The 20,010-nt window shown below is 45.6% G+C and overlaps 2 protein-coding genes across 3 annotated transcripts in view; one reads left to right on the forward strand and one right to left on the reverse strand.

Moving 5' to 3' along the window:
- Positions 1-9,036, forward strand: part of WASHC1 (WASH complex subunit 1) — a 50,967-nt gene extending 41,931 nt beyond the window's left edge. For both annotated transcript variants that reach the window (XM_066633198.1, XM_066633197.1), the window contains exons 6-11: positions 691-823; positions 1,139-1,343; positions 4,823-4,987; positions 5,177-5,335; positions 6,991-7,059; positions 8,387-9,036. In XM_066633198.1, coding sequence (XP_066489295.1) covers positions 691-823; positions 1,139-1,343; positions 4,823-4,987; positions 5,177-5,335; positions 6,991-7,059; positions 8,387-8,538 — 883 coding nt within the window. In that variant the 3' untranslated portion in view covers positions 8,539-9,036. The remainder of the gene's footprint in view (positions 1-690; positions 824-1,138; positions 1,344-4,822; positions 4,988-5,176; positions 5,336-6,990; positions 7,060-8,386) is intronic.
- Positions 9,037-10,367: 1,331 nt separating this feature from the next.
- Positions 10,368-20,010, reverse strand: part of DDX11 (DEAD/H-box helicase 11) — a 28,673-nt gene continuing 19,030 nt past the window's right edge. Inside the window, exons 20-29 of the mRNA XM_066633195.1 lie at positions 19,333-19,445; positions 18,110-18,182; positions 16,597-16,700; positions 15,366-15,515; positions 14,007-14,075; positions 13,785-13,885; positions 13,062-13,146; positions 11,656-11,731; positions 10,947-11,101; positions 10,368-10,488 (exon numbers count right to left, since the gene is read on the reverse strand). Of these exons, the coding sequence (XP_066489292.1) occupies positions 10,444-10,488; positions 10,947-11,101; positions 11,656-11,731; positions 13,062-13,146; positions 13,785-13,885; positions 14,007-14,075; positions 15,366-15,515; positions 16,597-16,700; positions 18,110-18,182; positions 19,333-19,445 (971 nt within the window). The 3' untranslated portion in view covers positions 10,368-10,443. The remainder of the gene's footprint in view (positions 10,489-10,946; positions 11,102-11,655; positions 11,732-13,061; positions 13,147-13,784; positions 13,886-14,006; positions 14,076-15,365; positions 15,516-16,596; positions 16,701-18,109; positions 18,183-19,332; positions 19,446-20,010) is intronic.

Consider the following 20,010-nt stretch of genomic DNA (forward strand, 5'->3'; position numbering starts at 1 on the left):
TAAGAAGGTAGGGAATGCTGATAGGTTTGCCATAGCTCTCTCTCCAGTTTCCCCTGTCTTACATTAGTACCTTCCACTTGGTCTTTCTGCCCCCCTTCCCCCTTTACTTTGAAGAATGCTTGCATTTGCCCCATATTCAATGCAATTTTAAGGGGTCCTGTGGTCCACTGCATTGAACGTGGTCTGGGTTTGGGTCCATCTCTGCTATGATTTCCCAGGCCATGCTGCCATTGGTTAACCTCAGTAAAATGAAGATAATAGTGACTCAGTCACCAAGCATGAACTTAAGCATAAGAGTGAGAAGATACACATTCAGATCTTCTTTTGACTTTGAGCTAATTCTGTCTTTCTAGGTTCTCTTTGTTCTATACTTTTTCTGCTTTCATTCAAATCTCGCTTCCCTGTTAAGTAGGTATCATGTAATAAACTGGCATAGGGCTGCTAGCTGTGGGGGAAATGTATGTGGGTTAAGGTCTTTCCTAACAGTGTGTCTACCAGACGTCTCTGCAAGAGGGGTGGTGAAACCCAAGTAACCTCAATAATAAAACACATGTTTTGCTAGAAGATGTTCCCCTTGGTTTGAAAGGGAGGAAGTAGCCAGCTTCCATACCTTCAGTCTTATCCCCATTTTTCTTGCTTGCTTCTGTTTCTCTGAATGAAATGGGCTGTTTATATTTTCTCATCTTCCAGCTATAAGAAGTATGTGTTTCTGGATCCTCTGGCCGGAGCTGTGACCAAGACCTTGGCTCTGGCAACTGAGACCGAGGAGAAACTGTTTGATGCCCCCCTCTCTATCACCAAGAGGGGTCAGCTGGATCAGCATGTGAGTCTTTTTAAGAGTGGGCACAAGTGTCCAGAGCTGGGGGGGGGGGCTTTCCCAGTCCTACCTGGAGATGGTGCCAGGGATTAAATCTGGGAGTGTCTGCCTGCAAAGCCACTGGGCTATGGCCACCCCTTTAGAGCAGGCTAGAATACCGAACTGGTGTTTTGTAATGCTGTGGCTTATTTTTCTAGCTTCTACTGTGAAACCAAGGGAGCCCTGATGAAACCTGCCAGCCCTTTCCCATGTTTAATTAGTGACCCGCTGAAGAAAGAAAACAATCTTTTAGCTAATGACTTGTGTTTCCATGTATTTCAGGTAGCTGAAAATTATTTCTATGTGCCAGACCTAGGGCAGGTGCCCGAAATAGATGTGCCATCCTATCTGCCTGACCTTCCTGGCATTGCTGCTGATCTCATGTATAGCGCTGACCTTGGGCCTGGCATTGCCCCTTCTGCTCCTGGCACTGCTATCCCAGAGCTACCCACCTTCAACACAGAGTGTGTGGAGCCTTTCCAGCAAGGTATTGCTCTTGCATTCCCTGTTCTTGTAGGAGAGGCAGAACCACAGACAAACCAGGCAGTTAGAAAGAAAACAGACAGATACTTGTTTACAGTCGTATCCAGTAGCCACATTTACATGGTCAAGCAGGGAGAATACAACAAGCGACTCCTTCCTCTTTTCCTTATCAGCGCATGGCAGCAACAGCTAAACCATAATACTGGAGCATTGCTTACTCTGTGTGACTGAGTATTTTATAATATTAAGCGCCTAAGAAATAAGGCATTGTACATACTATACAGAAAACTAACCGCAAATCCCTGCCTGCAGGTTCTCAGTTTAAATAGACATGTATGGAAAAAGAAGGGGAGGAGACATAAGGAAAGGTAGCGGGGGGGGGGGGATTGGTGCAAAGCTAAAAATTGCAGCATATTAGGGAAGACCTGGGAGAGGAGAAAATGTCTTGAAAAAAGTGAAAGGGACTGAGTCACACAAATGTCTGGAGGCAGTGAATCTGAAAGAAAATTGGAAAAGTGTAACCTTTTGGTCAAATGGTGTTCAAAGAATGTAGAGCTCTGGGAGGAATATAAGGAGGAAAGATAAAGAGGCGCAACAGAGTATAGGCATCTAAAGGTAATCTGTAGAACTTTAAATTGAATACCAGTAAGGGAAAGGAAGTCAGCGTCAAGAAAAAAGAAGGCAAAACATAACCATATTTACAGACAAGGAGAATGAAATGAGCTGCAGAATGAATAGATATTAGTGGTTTTAGCAGTGGCGTCACTAGGATTCGCGTCACCCAGTGCGGGAGCCCTGTGCGTCACCCCATGTAGTAGGCGGGGCAATGCCCCAGGTGGGCGTGGTGATGTACCATCGCCCCCCCCACACTGGTTTTTTGGCTGTACCTTTTGTTAGAACACAGATATTTCAATGTGGTTTGTTTCATTGCATTCTGCATGAAATTACGCATTGATTGATATATAACATGATGGTCTTATTCCTCCAAATTTTGATTTTAGTGATTTTGAAAAATTGTAGAGTCTCTCACGCACACACCTGTGTCAACTTACTAACACCTTATGGCATCAGTTCTCAAACTTTTAGCACTGGGACCCACTTTTTAGAATGACAATCTGTCCAGGACCCATTGGAAGTGATGTCATGGCCAGAAGTGACATCATCAAGCAAATTAAAATTAATAATTATAAATAATTAAATTAAAATAAAATAATTAAATAAGGGGGAGCCAGTCCTGTTCCACCAAGTGAATCTACTCTGAAGTAAGTCCCATTGTGGTCAATGGGACTTACTTTCAGGAAAACGTGGGTAGGATTGCAGCCTGTGAGCCCAATCCTATGCGTGTCTACTCTGAAGTAAGTCCCATAGTGGTCAATGGAGCTTACTCTGTAGTCTGCCTGTAACAACAACCCCCCAAAAAGAATCAGGGAGATTTCAAGCCCTCCCTAGTGCCCAGTTTAAAGTTCTTCTATTTCAGGCACATCAGAATAAAGACCCACCTGGCTTCACAAGTGCAAAACAGAAAACATTCCCCTTACCATTCAAGCCTCTTTTTTGTTCTTTTTAGTGGGGAGAGGCTGCCTTCTGGAGCAACTCCATCAGATCAGGACCCTTCTGGTGTCCTAACATCCCCCTTTGCCTGGCCTGACCACCAGCCAAGGCACATCTCCCTACTCACGAGTAAACGCGACCATGAGGCTGCTTTGCTTTCCATAGGGCTACATAGACTGGGAGGGAGGAACCTCCTTCTCCTGTTTTTGGGGGCTGCACTCATTGAATGAGGACGATTCTGACCTCTTTGGAGTCCTCTCAGCCTGCCTTGACTAAGGCAAGTCCGCCTACTCACGAGTAAATGCAGCCACGTGGCTTCGTTTCAGGCTCAGGCTCGCAGCTGGGAGGGGGGAGCTTCTCGGTTGTTTTTGGGGGGCTGCATTCATTGGATCGGGACCATTCTGGTGTCATTTTATTCCTCTCAGCCTGCCCTTTCCAACCGACTAAGGCAAGTATGCCTACTCACGAGTAAATGCGCGATACGGCTCACTTTCGCTTTCCATAGGGCTCCATGCATTTTTTTTCCTTCCAGTTTTTTGGCCATAACTTTTGAAGGAAAGGAGCTATTTCAGTTCTGTTTTTTTGCATTGCACCCCGCTGGACATTCCGCATCCAACGGTTTATGGCATGACGCGGTAGCTCCTAACCCCGCGATGTTAGTGCATCCTCTCCCCAGGGCGCGTCACCTGGTGCAGCCCGCACCCACCGCACCCCCTTAGCGACGCCAGTGAGTTTTAGATGAATGAAAATCAACAAAAAGATAAATACTATAATCTTACTTAGATAGACTAACAGCCCAATCCTATGCATGTCTACTCAGAAGTTAATCCCATTAGAGTCAATGGCACCTACTCCCATGAAAGTGTGGATAGGACTGGGCTGTAAGAGAGTGAATGAGAGTTTTACCTTCAGAAAGAAAAGAACTAACCCTAGAAATATATTGATAATAACATGATTTTGAAAGAGCCTAAGCCTGCCATGAAGAAGACAAAAATGTCAAATCCCAGCATGTGGAGTAGGTGAAATTGAGGCACTGAAATTGAGGAAACAAGAGAAACTGAGGACACTTAGTTTTCATAACTGAAAAAATAGAGCAGTGAAAATATGTATTTTTGGTATCAATTATAAGTAATCCAAGTGGAAAAATATGAAAGAGTCCAAACAACACAGAACCCTGGGAGACATCAACAGATAGCGGAAATGAGGCTGAGAAGGACCCATTGATTGAAGTGCAGTAAGAATGGCTGAAGCGATAAGAAGGAAGCCAAGTTTATGCAGAGATGGAAAAAATAATTGTGTGATCAGTGGTATCAAAAGGAGAGATGAGATGCAGCTACAAAAGAACTGAAAACTGACTCTGCAATTTAGACTGAAGCAGCAAGTTGGTAATAAAAGTGAAAGCTGTTTCATTAAGGTGGAAGGGGAAAAACCAGATTGATTAGGATCAAAATGCAAATTAGACCAGAATAATTCTAAGCATTGTGCAAGCATAGCCCACTCCAAGAATGCAGAAGTATAAGGCAGCAAGGAGACCAGGACAGCTTAGGACAAAAAGAGAGATCAAGAAGGGGCTTTTCAAAAGAGGAGCAACAACTGACCAAGTCGAGAGGAGAAACACCAGGCATCAAAGAAATGTTAGAATTATGTATTTAAAAAAGGAAGAATGGCAGCAGAAAAAGATTTAAGAAAGGAGGAGTCTAAAGTACAGGTGGAAAAGTAAGATAGTTGGAGAGGACAGTGAAAGCAAGACAAAGGACGGAGCAGATGAAACTGATGAGAAACCAGAAGGAAGAAAGACTTTCAAAAGTGTCTTATAAACACTATTATTATTACTATTGTAATAGGATTATTATCTAGGAGTACGAAGAATGGAGATAAATGGCTGGTATTAAGTTCTGTTTTGTGACTCCTACCACTCCCTTCTGTTTTCAGATGTTTCAGAGGGTGCACCCCCACCGCCGCCTCCCCCGCCGCCGCCCCCACCTCCACCAGAAACACCGGCTACTGTACCGCCACCCCCTCCTCTTCCTCATGCACCACCCCCACCGGCTTCTCTTCAGTCAGCCCCTGAAGATAGAAACGGTCCCGTTTCATCAGGTAAGGCCTGAGATTCGTAACCAGAAAGACTGGAAAGCCAACAAAGCGATCCTCCTTGGCTATTTTGGAGATTGGTTGGGCAGGCTGCTCTAGCTTGATCTCGCCCTTAAAGGGGCTTTCCCTGTAACTCGGCTCGTTTGAAACCTGCATTGAGAGCTGTCGTCTGAGATTTAATTTTTCCCTCTGCAGCTGCTGTTCAGGGGGCACCTAAGGAAGTGGTGAATCCCTCCAGCGGCCGGGCCACGCTGCTGGAGTCTATCCGCCAGGCTGGTGGCATCGGGAAGGCCAAGCTCCGTAGTGTCAAAGAGCGGAAGCTGGAGAAGAAGAAGCAGAAAGAGCAAGAGCAAGGTGCTGCTTCCCCTCTCCATTTCACTGCATCAAATGGGAACCCCCCAATCCCTCCATACATCTGATTAGTACACGTAGCCCTGAAGGACCCCTAACTGGGCTCTATGCATAGCGATTACAGGCCATGTTAACCCCTTTATGGCATTAGTAGCTTCACTTGGGAATAAATCTGTTGCTGCGAGGAAAGGTTAGTATCCTTATTTGGGTATGAGGGCAGCTTTAGAGTGCCTTACCGCTTTGAAAATTGTCCTTTTTGAGCACTCTTCACTTCCTATTTGTGTTATAGCGTAGCCTTCTGTTTCTTTAGGCTCAGTTCATATTAAATTATGATGGGGAAGAGGATTATGGCCACCCTGAGTAAGTAGATAGAATTATTCCATCTCTGGACCCACTGACGGCCCAATCCTATTCAACTTCCCAGTATCACTGCAGCCCCGAAGTAACAGAACAAACATTTCCTTACCTTGAGCAGGTCTATATGGGTGTCCGCCCATAGCAGGATGCAGTGCACACCCCATTGGCACAGCTGCATCAACACTAGAAAGTTGGATAGGATTGGGCCCTGATTTCTGTCCTGTTCATGGGCATCTGTTATACCTGGCAGTGGGACAGTCCCATGAAGTTCATCCCTCCTGTCATGTGCATTCTTTTTATGCCTAGAGGTTCATTCAAATCGAGCCTCAGATGCCCAGGAATTATTTGGATTGGAATACCTGCTGCAGTCTTGTCTTCAGTTTGATCACCATATTAAAATCTCACTTACAAATACCCAATGAACAAAGGAAACATTTGTAGTCAATAAAAAGCATTAAAAGTTTAATTTCAAACTAGCCCAAATAAAATAATTTTGCATTTCTGAAAGAGGCTCAGGCCTGGCCTTTGGGCTTTTTTCCAGGATGGCAGGTACCACAATTGTGGACTTAGGTGTCAAAATCAAATGGGTGCCCTCTAGCAGATGGGGAAAACTTGCTGTAAGGGGCAAGGACTGTGAAAATGTTGGGGCCTCGCTCATTTTCAGAAACCAAGAATCAGACTCTTGCTGCTGTGGATCCATCGGCTCTTGAAGGTTTATACATTTAGCTGTTGCTTCATCACAGCTCTCGCTGTGATCTGCCTCCCTTGTGGAGTGCTTTTTCTTATGTGCCAGGAGGGCCCTGCTTTTATGGTGTGGGTTGAAATGACCATTTCACGTACAAAAGGCATCACTTGGTCTTGCCATCATAGTGATGAGCAAGCACCATGTGAACTCTCCATCAATCTTGCCTGTGGACTTAGCCTGATCTCCAGAGAGCCATGCCAGTGAAGCTTTTGCCTACACAACCACTGCATACTCTGTGTACACGAGCAATACAAAGATTTGTGCCATGAAGAACTGGATTCTGCAAGCCCTCCATTTGCTGAGATTCTCAGGAAGCCCAGTCCTGTGCCTGTTCTGCAAGTGGTCTCTGCTCCTGCAGAACATGCATAGTACTGCCCCCTGAATTGTGTGGGGGTGTGAGTGCTTTGTTTTAAAAAGGACCATACCACAAAAACCGTCTGGTCAAGTATCATTTTAAAGCTGGTGGAGTACTATAGATTCACTCACAGGCTCTTGTGACTGGTTGCATTTTCTGCTTTTTCCAAACCTGACTGTGTGCTGCTTTGTTCTCCCTCAGTGAGAGCCACGGGGCAAGGTGGAGACCTGATGTCAGATCTTTTCAACAAACTGGTGCTTCGACGCAAAGGTACTTGCCTGCTTCTCTTGCTGGATCCTGCAAGGCAAATGCTTGGGGAGGGTCTCCTACTGGAAGGAAGTGAAGCTCTTAGTTAAGTTCAAGTGATCTTGGTCTAAGATATCCATAGAAGTCCTAGGACTGAATTTTCCAGCCTTGTTTGTTTTGTTTTTAATGCTTCAAAGCAGCCTTGGGGAAGTCCAAATTGGATCAGAACAGCAGTGTTGGAGGAGGAGGTGGTATTCACTCTTTCCTTGGTAAACATTTCCCAGTGGAAGTTGTTGTGAGCCAAGGGAGGAAAGATGCATACAAGTACCAGGTCACTGTATATGTTGGGGTAGATGGTCTGAGCTTCTGTTGACTAGTAACTTTACCATGGTCCATGTACAACTTAGTTGTAATGGGAAGAACCTGTTGTAAAAATTGCTTGTGCTATACATTCCTGTTCTGGTTGTGGGTGGGTTTCACCTGTGCTTGAAAGGTATTACCATTTCCAAATCAAGCACAGGTAGAGGGTATTTGTAGTGCATGTTCCACAAGTGTATATCCCCCTGCCCTCATGAGCCTGAGAGCTGAGGTAGTGAACAGGCAGGTCCCAGATTAGCCACTAGTGTTAAAAGTGCAATAAAAATTAACCAATATAAAGGACAACTTAGATGCTGCAATGCTGTAACTCTCTGCTCCCAGCAATTTTATCAGCCACAGGCAGTAACTTGTGGTAGAGTGGAGTGTGTTTCTCTCCTAAGCATCTGTCATAAGATCAGCCATCTTTATAATCCTTAAGTGGCATAACTTGACTCCAGGATTGGATCCTGACCCAATGGCATTCCTCCACAATTACAGATTTAGTTCTTAGGCTTAGGACTCCTCTCCTTAGGCTTCCCTGGCTGTGGCACAAAATTTTGCACAAGGCAGATGACTTCCACTTGGAATGTGAATCACCCTATATTCTAAAATTGCCACCCGACCCATGAGAAGCTTATATAAACTTCCCCAAGCCTTACCCTTCTCTAGATTTAGGGATTTAACAGTCCACTTGCAGATTCTCTAAATGCTGATGTCTACCATTTGTTAAGGATGTATGGAATGTAGGATGTGATGCATTTCTAGCTTGCTTCCATCTGTATTCATGACTCCTATTTGGTGTAAAGTTCTGATTGAGTAGCTGAACAAATGTGCTCCTAGTAATCTTAGTTCTGGTTGCTGGTCTAGAGAAGTCATGATGTTGAATCTAGCTCTCTTCTGCCCTTGTCAACCAGATTACAGCTGCGCAGGCCTGACAAACTGCAAATCTCCAGGTGCCACTTGCTTCACTTAACAGTTGCTTTCCTTTCCCCAGGCATCTCTGGCAAGGGGCCTGCTGCTGGAGGAGATGACAATGCACCCAATGTGCCAGGTGGTGCTTTTGGTCGTATATCTGACACAATCCCACCTCTGCCACCCCCGCAACAGCCTGTTGGTGAGGAAGATGAAGATGACTGGGAGTCCTAGATGGCTACATGTTATCATTGTGAGCCTACTTCCCTGTTGCCAGCTGGCAGTGGGAGCTACTACCCTGAAGACGGCGCCTTGCAAGAGAGTGAATGCTGGCCTGATGGCTTGGTTCCTTCTCTTCCAGCTTGTTTTTGTTCTAGCTCATTACTAACTTCTGCTGGGTGGACATCAGTGGACATGACTACTTCTTCCTAGCTGGTTAATACAAATTCTTTCTCATCAAGGCTGTGGGCACCCTACAAGGGCTGGTGGGCAATTTGTCCTTGCAAGTAACCTGTAGGCCATCAGCATGTGATGTATGAAAAGCACCAACCTAACTCTTTGTGCGGAATAGTCTGTACCTTCTTGTCTACAGCTGAGCCTCTGCCCTGTGCTAGGTGAGAGCCTTTGTGGGACGCAAAAATGCTGGGAGATACTCCCTTTCTCCTGTAGTCAGTGTTGCATGAGAGAATGCTCACTTGTCAATACAGGATGACTGGTAAAGACTGGCAAACATCCACGGACTTGTTTTGTTCTTTAACCTGACCCACTAAAGGCAGATGCCAAGTTCCCTCATCCTTACCTAGGAACAGCCACATCTGCTGCTTAAAGGCAAAAATCTGAAGTTTATTTTTTGGAGGGAGGAGCTATATGCTTGCAGCGATAGAGCAGCTGGCTTAGCCTCCTCCCATTGGCTCAGAACGGACATGTGGGGTTTTTATCATTTTCCCTGTGGCCTTCTCTGATCTTGACACTATGGAAAAAAGCAGGTCTTTGCTTGTGGCACCAGCCAGAGCAGGGCAGTTCTGTGCTTTAGAACAGCTGTGGGAATACTTAATGTCTGGACAAGTGTAAAAATGTCTGTGTTTATGTCTCTGGGCACCCTGATTGGGCTGGAAAGCCTGGCCCCATTTATGTCTTCTTAAGGACAGGTGTAGAAGTCTGCTGTGCTTACCAAAGACTGGCGGTTCTAGCAATTGTTGTGGGGTGACAGGACCCTGCTGTGCATATTTGCATGTGTGCTGTTCTCTCTTCCTCCTCTAGTTCTACAGAGAAACTTTGCTGGGCTGTCCTCACTGTGAGCAGCTTCAGAGGCTTTTTGCCTTCTGCCACCCCCACTCCACAGCTAGCCTTGATGGACTGCTCCAACAGTCCTGTGCTTGTTCTCTGACGAGAGGAGCCTTTGCTTAAAGGTCAGATAAGCACACTGAAAGCCAGGCATGCCTCCAACAAAGGGGCTCATTAAATTTAAGCTTCTTGGCTGCCAGGCTTGATGCTTCAAAAGCTGAAGTGCCGCCCCAGTCAGTGTCCTTTTGACACATGCTCTTTTTCTTTCACTTTGTAGTTGGCCACATTTGTGTGCACTGCTGGATAGTGAGTTTGGGCTTACCTTGCCAGCAGGGCTATTAAAACAGGTCAGGAAGATTAGAGAGGCAGCTGGTGCATCCAAGTTTTTTATTGGAGGAATTGGCTGGGGACTGTAGCACAAATTCTGCGGACTGCCTTGACTAAACATTACAGACTGGCAGTAAGAACCAACTGAGCCAGAAACGACAACCTTGGTGTATTAGATCAGCAAAAGCCAGAACCACCACCACTACAAAAGGCAAAGAGAAAGCACAGGCAGGGCAGCGGCACATGAAGTCACAGCCACTACTAGTCTTTTGTTTCAGCATGCTGTAGCAGTGAAAGGCAGTTCTATCTGGAATAACAGAACGGGTGCCCCCTCACAGGCCTGCTCTGATTTAGAACTCATTTAGGAATATGTGCATAAAGTTGGTGCGCAACTCTGAAGTCACTGCCAAAAGAGTACATTAACTTTATTAATTACTAATATACAGCAAGGCTAGATGATCTACTACATGGTCCATTTCAGTCACTTCATAGCCAGAGAGGTGGTGGCTGACCACACATTTGTTAACATCAGGAAGCGAGAGTCTCATATCTTGCTCTTGTCTCACAGTGGAACTAGAAGAGAAAACCCATTTTAGTTACAGTGGGGAAGGACCACATAGTTGAAGTAGATACAACTGCCATCCTTCCCTTGTTTTCATTTCCCTGGTGACTAGATTATAATGCCACCCCTCTCTCTGTATGTATAAGAAACCATGTACACTGCTGGTGCTATATAAATACAATAGCAGGAGAAAGGTCAGTCCTGTCCCTTCTTTCAGTCTTGTCCACAGTGATATACTGCTCAGGGAAGAACTGGCCCAAGAGGTTTGGCCTCACTGCAGCTTCAGTGCTTTGAAAGTAAAAGCAGGAAGGATATTACACCTGTGCTTCCTTATTCACTCTCTGAAAAGGAATCTGCATTCTCAGCCAGTGAAGGGGGAGTATCAACATGCACAGGGCCTATGCAGTCCCCTGCCTGAAATGTAGCTCTACAGAGAGTAAGATATTACAGAGTCTCTTTGAGCACTTACCTTTCTTAGTGCTGCAAATGCTGCCCCAAAGTTGAGCTTGACCTGGGTCCTGCTTTTGATCCACTGAGGTAGCTTGTTTAAGACAGATGGCCGTGTGTACCTGTGATCTAACAGTACAATGCTGGCAAAGTCCTTTTGATGGCGAATTGCTCTCCCTGTACACACACAAACCAGAAAGGCCGCACTATGTTGACAAATCATTCTTCTGTTAATGGCAACCGGACAGATTAGGTGGAGCTATAGCAGGAAATGGACCAGCACTGGAGACCATCAACAGTTTTAGGTACAGCAACATCCCTTTCCTTGTCCTCCAACATGACCCCTTATTTTTAACAGCAGCTGGAACCTTTGCTCCCACAATTGGTGAACACTGAGGCTATATATAATTGTCTATAGGACAAATTAATTTGAAGTAGAACCACCACATTCTCTTCCAGTTTACCAAGCCAGCTGCCTGGAGGGGGAGTCTTGATTCTCACAGACAAGGCAGGTACTTGTTTATAAGCCTAGAGTCTAGACTAAGGTGGTGGGTGATTGTTCAAGGAGCACAGTAATCCAGCAGGGGCAGCTGCTGTCCTGGCCTAGGGATCTCAAACCACTGTCTACAATTCCGAGGCAACAAGCCACAAATGCCCGAAGTAGCCACTTCTACCACATCCAACAGAGCCAGGCAAAGTGGGACTGCCGTGTTTAAGAACTACTTCCTTACCAATGGACTGGTTGACAGCTTTCATGCATAAGTTCTCAACAAGCATCCTGCCTGGTGCTTCACCTGCAGTTTTTGGCTGAAGAAGGGAAACCAAGACAGAAGAAGACAAAAATGAGCAAGTCAGTCTAAGCACTGCAGCCTTCCCACCTACCTACCCAGTGAACACTACTGCAGCTTCAGAGCTGCCCAACAGTTCACAGCTGCTGCTGTGAGGCAAGAAGCAGAAGACTGAAAGAATCTGGCCTGAACCACATTTTGGTTTTACGTTCAAGTCAGCTTCTCTTCTGCAGCTACTGGCAGTTATACGTAGTTGAGTTTAGTGGAGCTACAGGGAAGAGGAGGGTTGAATGTAAGCACTTTAAGGTAGCTCCCTCTAGTACTTTTGAAGAGAGGCAGAACACTTTTTAGGCTGTTTTGTTGCAGGCCAATGAGCTTAAAGGTGGAGCAGCCAAAACTCAAAGCCTATAATTCAATTGTGTCTGGACGTGGAAGTGTCCTTTTCTGTAGGGCCGTGGTTTTCACACATTTAGCACTGGGACTTACTTTTTAGAATGAGAATCTGTCTGGACTCACCAGAAGTGATGTCATAACCAGAAATGATATCAAGAAGCAGGAAAAGTTTTAATACTCCTAGGCTGCAATCCTGCCCATGCTTACCCAGGAGTAAGTCCCATTTACTATCATTGTTAAAAGAATATTCACAGTAGCTTGTTAAAAGTACAGGTCTGTAACATGTCCCCAAATGCAGTCACATACCATGGTGGCATCAAGTTTAATATATTAAAAATAAAATATTGAAGTGAATGGGAACCCACCTGAAATTGGCTCGCAACCCACCTAGTGGGTCCTTACCCACAGTTTGAGAAACACTGCTGCAGGGAAACGCAATAAACAGACCATAGTTATGGTCCTTACCCCTCAGCTTTTAAAGGCAGGTTCACACATGTATAGCCACAAGTGGATAACTACAAGTGGTGAGGAGGACGCTGACATGTGTGTGATGATTGATTCATGCGCCAGCATTCATACGCAGCTTTCACATCACCTAAAACTCCATAAAATTGTTTATATGAGACAGGCTCATACATACCACATTAAGTTACATCCAGTGGTGTCCACCAGGCCCATTTTGTCTGATCATACAAGCTACTGTCCTCATTCATTAAGGACAGTACTGCAATTACTACATTCCATTATTACAATCCAGCAGTTAACCCTGTTCACATAAGAACAGGGATTCCAACTCCTCTCAATTGTAAAGCAACCCTTGGCTGATTATCATAAGAGGAGAAATAATTCTCTCCAAGAATAACAAAATGGGACAATTCTATGGAGAGAGATCTTCATGATGCAGTTGTGACCTTGTGTTAAGGCACAGCACACTGTTAAAAGACTGGCACCCTTACCATTGTCTTATCAAGATAAGCAATTTTCTCCTGAAGCTCTGGAGACTTGATGTTGGGATAAGGCATACCAACCATGATCACACACCTGGGGCAGGCGAGAGAACACAGAAATCCCCGCAAATATTTTGATAGCTATTAATAATATTGCAGTGCTCTTTAACAAGTTACATAACAGTGCTTCACTCCAAGCCACATTAATTGAGATACATACTGTGCATTCATTGTCTGCTAGTTTTCCCACGCCTACATAACCTTTTAAAGAACTTTCAGGGAGCCAGGGCTGGGAGGAAGGGACTATCCAACACATGAATGGACTTCTTGGAGAAGGGTTGCAGTTCAAAGTCATTGCTACAGGACACATCTAGCCTTGCTCAACCCAAACTTGCTTTCATATTAAAGGCACAGTTTTATCCCCTAAGTGGGCTGAAACATTCAGAAGTATGGAGTTGTCATTTGGATGGGTCTTTCCAAACAACCAGGTGCTATACATCCATTTGCACACTATATGTTTGCCCAGCACCCAACTCTGTACATATTTCTTTGCCTCCTTATCATACCCTCCTTCATGCCATTGGCATACTCTATATCCTAAAACAAAACAGGTGCCAACATTAATATGCCGATTTATTCCAATATTACCATTATTCCAAGTTTCAGAATTGCATCGGGGGGAGGGTTCAGCATATGAAATTCCAAGTCTGGTAGCCCAAGCTAATCACTTACCTTCCCAGGTCATCAGAAAAATTTATTCCTTCACTCATTTTCCCACCGACCACAGAAAACAGCAGTGCTCCTGTCATGGGGCCTCCTGCTTGACTGCAACGCTACATGAAAAGAAGCCCCAGTGGGTGGTTAGAAGGCTGGTGAAGGAGCATATCTGGGCCCAGTTTCAAGGGCATTCCCTTTCCCAGCAGTTTAGCTGCTTGCCAGCCCTCCCTCTCTCACCTTGATGCACTTTGCATACTCAGCCAACACCTGCTCCACCTGGTTTGCTCTTTTGGGTTCCTGAAATATCTGTTAAAGACATATAATGCATTCATTGTAGCAGAGAGAAGCTGAACATTTACATACATGCATGTTGAACATCTGAGAAAGTTCTTGGTACCAAATTCTGTATACCAAGAACCTCAAGCTGTAAATTCTTTTTCAAAGGGCTTTTGCACGTGGAAAATCTAAGATTCAAATCCCTACTCCAGCAGTTCTCAATCTCTCTGGGAGACTGAGTCCTTGCGGAGGGTGGGGGGGAAGGCAGTGACTCAATTCCCAGGATCGCGTCACTAAGGGGGTACAGGGACTGGCATTTACTTACCAGTCCCTGCAGCAGCCTCCCGGGGGTGCGGGCAGCCCTGCATGACCCTCTGCAGGGCTCCCCAAAGCTTAGAAAACGAAAGCAAAGTGATCGTGTCCCACCTCGGCAAAACCAGAAGTGGAGCGTGATCACTCCACTTTTACTTTTTAAGCTTCAGGGAGCCCTGTGGAGGGTTGTGCAGGGCTTCCTGCACCCCTGGGAGGCTGCTGCAGAGACTGGTAAGTACATCCCTGCACCCCCCTTAGTGACGCGATCCTGGGGATTGCGTCACTGCCTCCCCCACCCCTTAAGGAGGCAGAGGCCAGGGCCTTCAGGCTGGGTTGTTGGGATGCCCTCGTTTGAGAAGCCCTGCCCTACTCCATTGTGATGCTCACTGAGTGGTTCTAGGCAAAGCCTTTTACTTCAGGAAAATCTATGTTGTTTCCAGTGTTGTTGTGAGGTTACATGGTTGCTCTAAGGGAGAAGAGGAGAGGACAAGCTTTCTGCACACACACTCAACAGTTTCTAAGTTCGGTCTCTTTATCACACTCTGGTGTGACCAAGAAATGGAACCAAAGAAGTGCTTCCAACAGGGGCCCTCTGTGCAATAGAAGGACCTTCCTTCAACTACACACCAACAGAATAAATGCAAAGCCGCCTCATTTGCATAGATTATACAGGTCACAAACATGTAGTTTCTCTTGCACATTTGAATTTATTTGGTACAATTTTTTCTTCTAAGGAAAATCTCAAGTTCCTTTTCCAAAGGGAGAAGGGTGGGGTGGGAAGGGAGTGAGAAACAAGATACCTTGAGGAAAGTCAATTGTTCTGCTGGTCCCATACTAACTCCCATCTATGGAGTAAAACTTCCAAACCCCAGATCTAGAAGTTACCTAAAAGTGCCCTTACATATATGATATGAGAGAGAGAGAGAGAGAGAGACTCCAATGACTGTTTGACTATATAACAACTTGCTGACATTTAAAACCAAGAGCAGTACTGAGGTGTGCAATTACCTTCTTCTTTGCAGCCAGGCGGGTGAGCAGCCCAGTCTTCTCCCAGTGTGTGTACACCTGCTTCTCATACTCATAGGAGGGGAAGAAGCACACCACGCCCCCAGGGACAATGTTGCACAAGTTGCAAAGAATCCGCCCAGTCTCATCCACCTGAAAAAGGAAAGCAGTCACCTTCAGGTTCTAGGGTCCCATACTGGACAGCCAAAGCTTGGTCCCAAACAGAAGAGCTTCTCCATTGTCTTTAGTTTGCCAGCCACTCTGTACAGGTGGAACCTCAGTATCTGTGAGGGATCTGTTCTCAGATCCCCCGCAGATACCAAAAATTGTTGAGAAGCTGCACTCCAGTCCCCTCCAGTCCCTTAGAAGCCTGCAAAGGCAGCACATGTCCACCTGCTGCCACTGCAGGCTTCAGAATGGCCCCATAGAGGTGAAGAAATGCCTCCAGGGGCTTTCCTGAGCCTCAGAATGCCTTCATAAAAGCATCACTGGTTTCCCTTGGGAAACCTGAAGTGGCGTTTTTCACCTCTGCAGGCCATTCTGAAGCCCACAAAGGCAGCAGGCAGGTGCACACTGCTTCTGTGGGCTTCAGAAAGCCCACTAGAGGGACCAGAGCGCAGCTCCGGCCCGCTTTTGAAGGTACAGATGGGGCCAGAGTCTGGCTCAACATAGGCTTGGGGGACCTGCATTGAGCCAAATCTGTGGATACGGAGGCCCCACCTATAGTTGCACCACTGGCTTCTTCTAAATCTTTTAAAAGTAATGGTTATTCTACTCTTCAGTTCAAAGACTTTTACTCAGTAAAAGGTTATTAAGACCAGCAAAGCAGTCCCAACTCACAAGATAAATAACAAAACGCAAGTCTAAAAAACCTGGGCAAACAGAAATAGTCTTCCCCTTACATGGAGAAGACACAAGGGCTTGGTGTCAAGCAAGCATCCTTGGGGTCTAAAGCTGAGGCACTGCCATGGAAAGGCCTATTCCACAGTCATTAACACAGCTCATGTCCAGAGGAGGGTCTCCAAGGACAATCAATACTTGGGCATGACGCCACATAAAGAAGTTCTAAACCCAGATCCCACTTCTCTCCATAATCAGCCAATTTGATTGTCAACCCCCTTGCCAATATGCAAACATGTTCCAGTCCCTGGTTTGCTTCTCTCCATGATATCAAAGGATGAAGGCAAGTTGTTGAAAAGTTAGAGAAACGTCTTTTCACAGAGGAAATACCAACCATCTGAGGCAGATTTCTTTTTTCATAGGTGAACTCCAGCTGCTGATTGGTTGGACCGTTGCAAAGGATGATGGGTAGAATATTATCTGGAGGAATCACATGACCTGATAGCAAAACAAACAGAAAAGAATGAAATGACAACCATCCATTTCATTGTTACATATCAATCAAGCCCCACATGAAGCTTCTGGACCCACACACAGCTCTGCCAGTCCCAGTACATACAGCTATTAATAGCCAAGCAAGTAGCATGGGAGAATCTTCTCCCCATTTGCCACTATCCCTATTTGAAGAGAGAAGAGAGAAGATTCCTAATCAGGCTTTGAAGGCCATGAGATGGAGAAAAGTGCTCTTTCATGTTCATTGCTGCTTGACGAAGGCCAAGAGAGGACAGAGCGCTAAGCAGGTGTCTGTCTCAAAAGTGAGCAGGACTGGAAACTTGGAGAGATCACCTCTGAGGGAGCTCCAACTGCCTAGGCTAATTATCATAAGTCCTGACCCTTGAGTGACTGGGAGGAAATAACCTGCTCTGGATGTCTTTCTTCCACCAAGAGAGAAGCAGCAGTCTCAACATATTGCTGATTCTGGAAGTCTGCAGCAATTCTGCCCAAGGCCTAGCATGACTTATGCTGACTGCTGATTCTCTGCTATTCTGGCTCAGTCTGAAGGATAAGCTAAGCTTCCAATAGGTGCTTCTCCAACAGAAGCAGGCCCTTGATATACTTTGGAAGAGAGAAAAACAAACATTGATGCTACATCCTATATATATCTGTGTGTGTTCACACTGCCTGCTGAATTCAGTGTGACTTACCAGGGGCAATCTGAGGAGATCCAACAGCCCCGTTAGCCCCCCCTCCACATCCAGCCTGCCCCACTACTGCTCTTGCTGCCGACGCCACCTCTTCCACCTGGCTGCTTAGGTGTTCTAACTGCTTGTGAAACCCAAACATCAAAACAGGATCGCTCTGCTTGCTGCAGTTCTGCCACTAGAATCACTTGCTAGAGAAAGAGAAAGGCTGCCCCTGTTCTTTCCAATTCACTCTCGACAAGCGACAATCGGAGAGCTGATTAAAGCAGCTTAGTAGGCAGATAAGGGGCACAGAGCAACCCCTGCTGGTTCACTGCTCCCCCTAACCTGGTGCTTGAAGCGAGTACATCAGCCAGCCTCATGACTAGGATGGCCTTGGAACTTACTTCCCAGTAAGTGGACTGCAGGACTGCAAAAATCCAACCAAGAAGACTGCAGGAGTAAAGGTTGCAGGCTTTTTGTGTGAACACCACCCTCTGGTCCTCTCTGTAGAATGCAATGCAGCAGACTGCCAGCTGATGTTGGCTGCGATTCCCTCACACAAAGCGCAGCCAGAGGTGAAAGGCATCTGAGCCCCTTGTTGGCTGCAGCACTTGGCAGGAAAGGCTGCAGCAAGTGCAGCAGGCAGCCAAACAGCCTCCCTGCAAACGGCCCTCAGCCACAAGCAGGCTGCAGAACAAGCGCTCCCCTTCCTCCAAGACTCACCACAGGAGAACTCTTCAATCCTCTCATTGCCAACACCTGCACACACGAGCAGCTGTTCCCGAAAATCGGCCACCTGCAAACCGTGTGGCAAAAAAAGCACAAGTAGCAGAAAGGGTCAAGTGGCAGGAAGTGCAAGCTGTGCCTCACCCTTTTAATTTTTTTTTTTTTTAATGTTAAGCTATGGGCCATTGTAGCCCAGGTTCTGAGATAAAACCAATTCAGCTGCTGATCCAGTAAAGCAGGGAGACAGAAGAGCTACCTATGTGCTAACCACTAGGTAATACTCCCTTTGGTCAGCCTGCCTTCTTCCAGAACTCTCACAGAAACTTACCACTCAATCAACAGGAACCCAAGGAGAGTAGGCCTTTGGTTTCAACAGGGTGTTCATTCTGACCCTAAAGAGATCTGCTTAAAAGTAAGTCCCAACTACTTCACTGGGACTCTGATCTACACAAGCTTGCCAAACTCTTTCTCTGGTGTCTCCAGAACATGAATGGATCAAGGTAGGACTCTTCAGGGAAGGAAAAAGCCATCCAATAAGACTATATAAGCCCAAATCTGTAGATCATTTTAGGCTGGCTGTACAGTAGCATGCAATCAACACTGATCCACACAACAGATCAGACGTGCACCACGTGTGGGAGGCCCAAAACTAAAGCAGCTGCATCCCTAGACTCATATAGCTAAACCCACATAAGAAGAGCAATTCGCAAGACATCACTGAAATTGTACTATTTCCAGTTTTAGAAACACAGTGCTTATCTTGATCATTCCTCCTCCTTCAGTCTCACCTGAGATACAGCTACACTCTTCCATTCCACCAGCCATGCTACCAAATGAAGAGTAGCGGTGCCACCAAGTGGCCTCACATCACCTGATGTAGAGTCATTGTCCCCAAGAGTCATTTTCCCCAACATTCTCAATTTTTGTTTTATTCCTTCATACCTGAAAGGGTTTATATCCCTATTGCATAAAAGAGTCCTAGGGCAGCGTAAAAATCCCAAGGCAGTATTTATGTAAATAATCCTCCCAATTAGACTAGTCTTTAAAACAACAAAAAAATTCTCTTAACAGAAAAAACAGGTTAACATTAATACAGTAGTTCAGCCTGTTTGGTATACAACTAATATGCTACCATACTATACAATTGAAATACTATTATCATTTACAAACTACTGCCACAGGAATAAAATGAAGTTTAAAGAGGTCAAAAGCACCCCTACCGGTTGCATGGTGCCCCCAGCGACTATCACAGCTCGACACTCTTTCAGCACCTTGGCAAAGTGCACTGCTGGGTTCAGCAAGAGGAACTTAAGGCTGCTCTGAGCTACAGTACCTGGAAAAGAGACACATCAGGATAGCCAGCAAGGTAGTAGAGGCAGACCAGGGTGACTAGATGTCATAACTGCAAAAGAGGACAAGGCACCCCAAAATATAGGGCAGCCAAGAAAAATGTAGGACATGACAAAATAAAAACTAACAACACATATATTGATTTCATGTGGTTAATTTAAACACTATATTACTTATTATTAAATCCAAAACTATATTACATATAATTTATGAATTATAAGAAGGCTATGTGCTGCCTGCTCACAGGGAAAAGGAGGACATTTAAGTTCTTTCCCAGGACATGAGACTAAAAAGAGGACATGTCCTGGAAAAGGAGGACATCTTGTCATCCTGAGGTAGACTGATGGAATCCTCACTGCCTGCAATTCACAAGTACTTTTTCCTGTCCTGCTTTTACTGCAAAAGCTTTCCGGCACACTTGGCATTAAACTTTGTCCATAGCACGCTCTGCTATATGAACCATCAGCTCATTGAGCTGTGCAATCGAGAAGTTGATTTGTTATCTGGCTGACCAAATCTATATAGCTGTAGATTTGTTTGTTTTTATG

This window comes from Tiliqua scincoides, chromosome 7 (assembly GCF_035046505.1).
Source record: "Tiliqua scincoides isolate rTilSci1 chromosome 7, rTilSci1.hap2, whole genome shotgun sequence".
NCBI classification, from domain to species: domain Eukaryota; kingdom Metazoa; phylum Chordata; class Lepidosauria; order Squamata; family Scincidae; genus Tiliqua; species Tiliqua scincoides.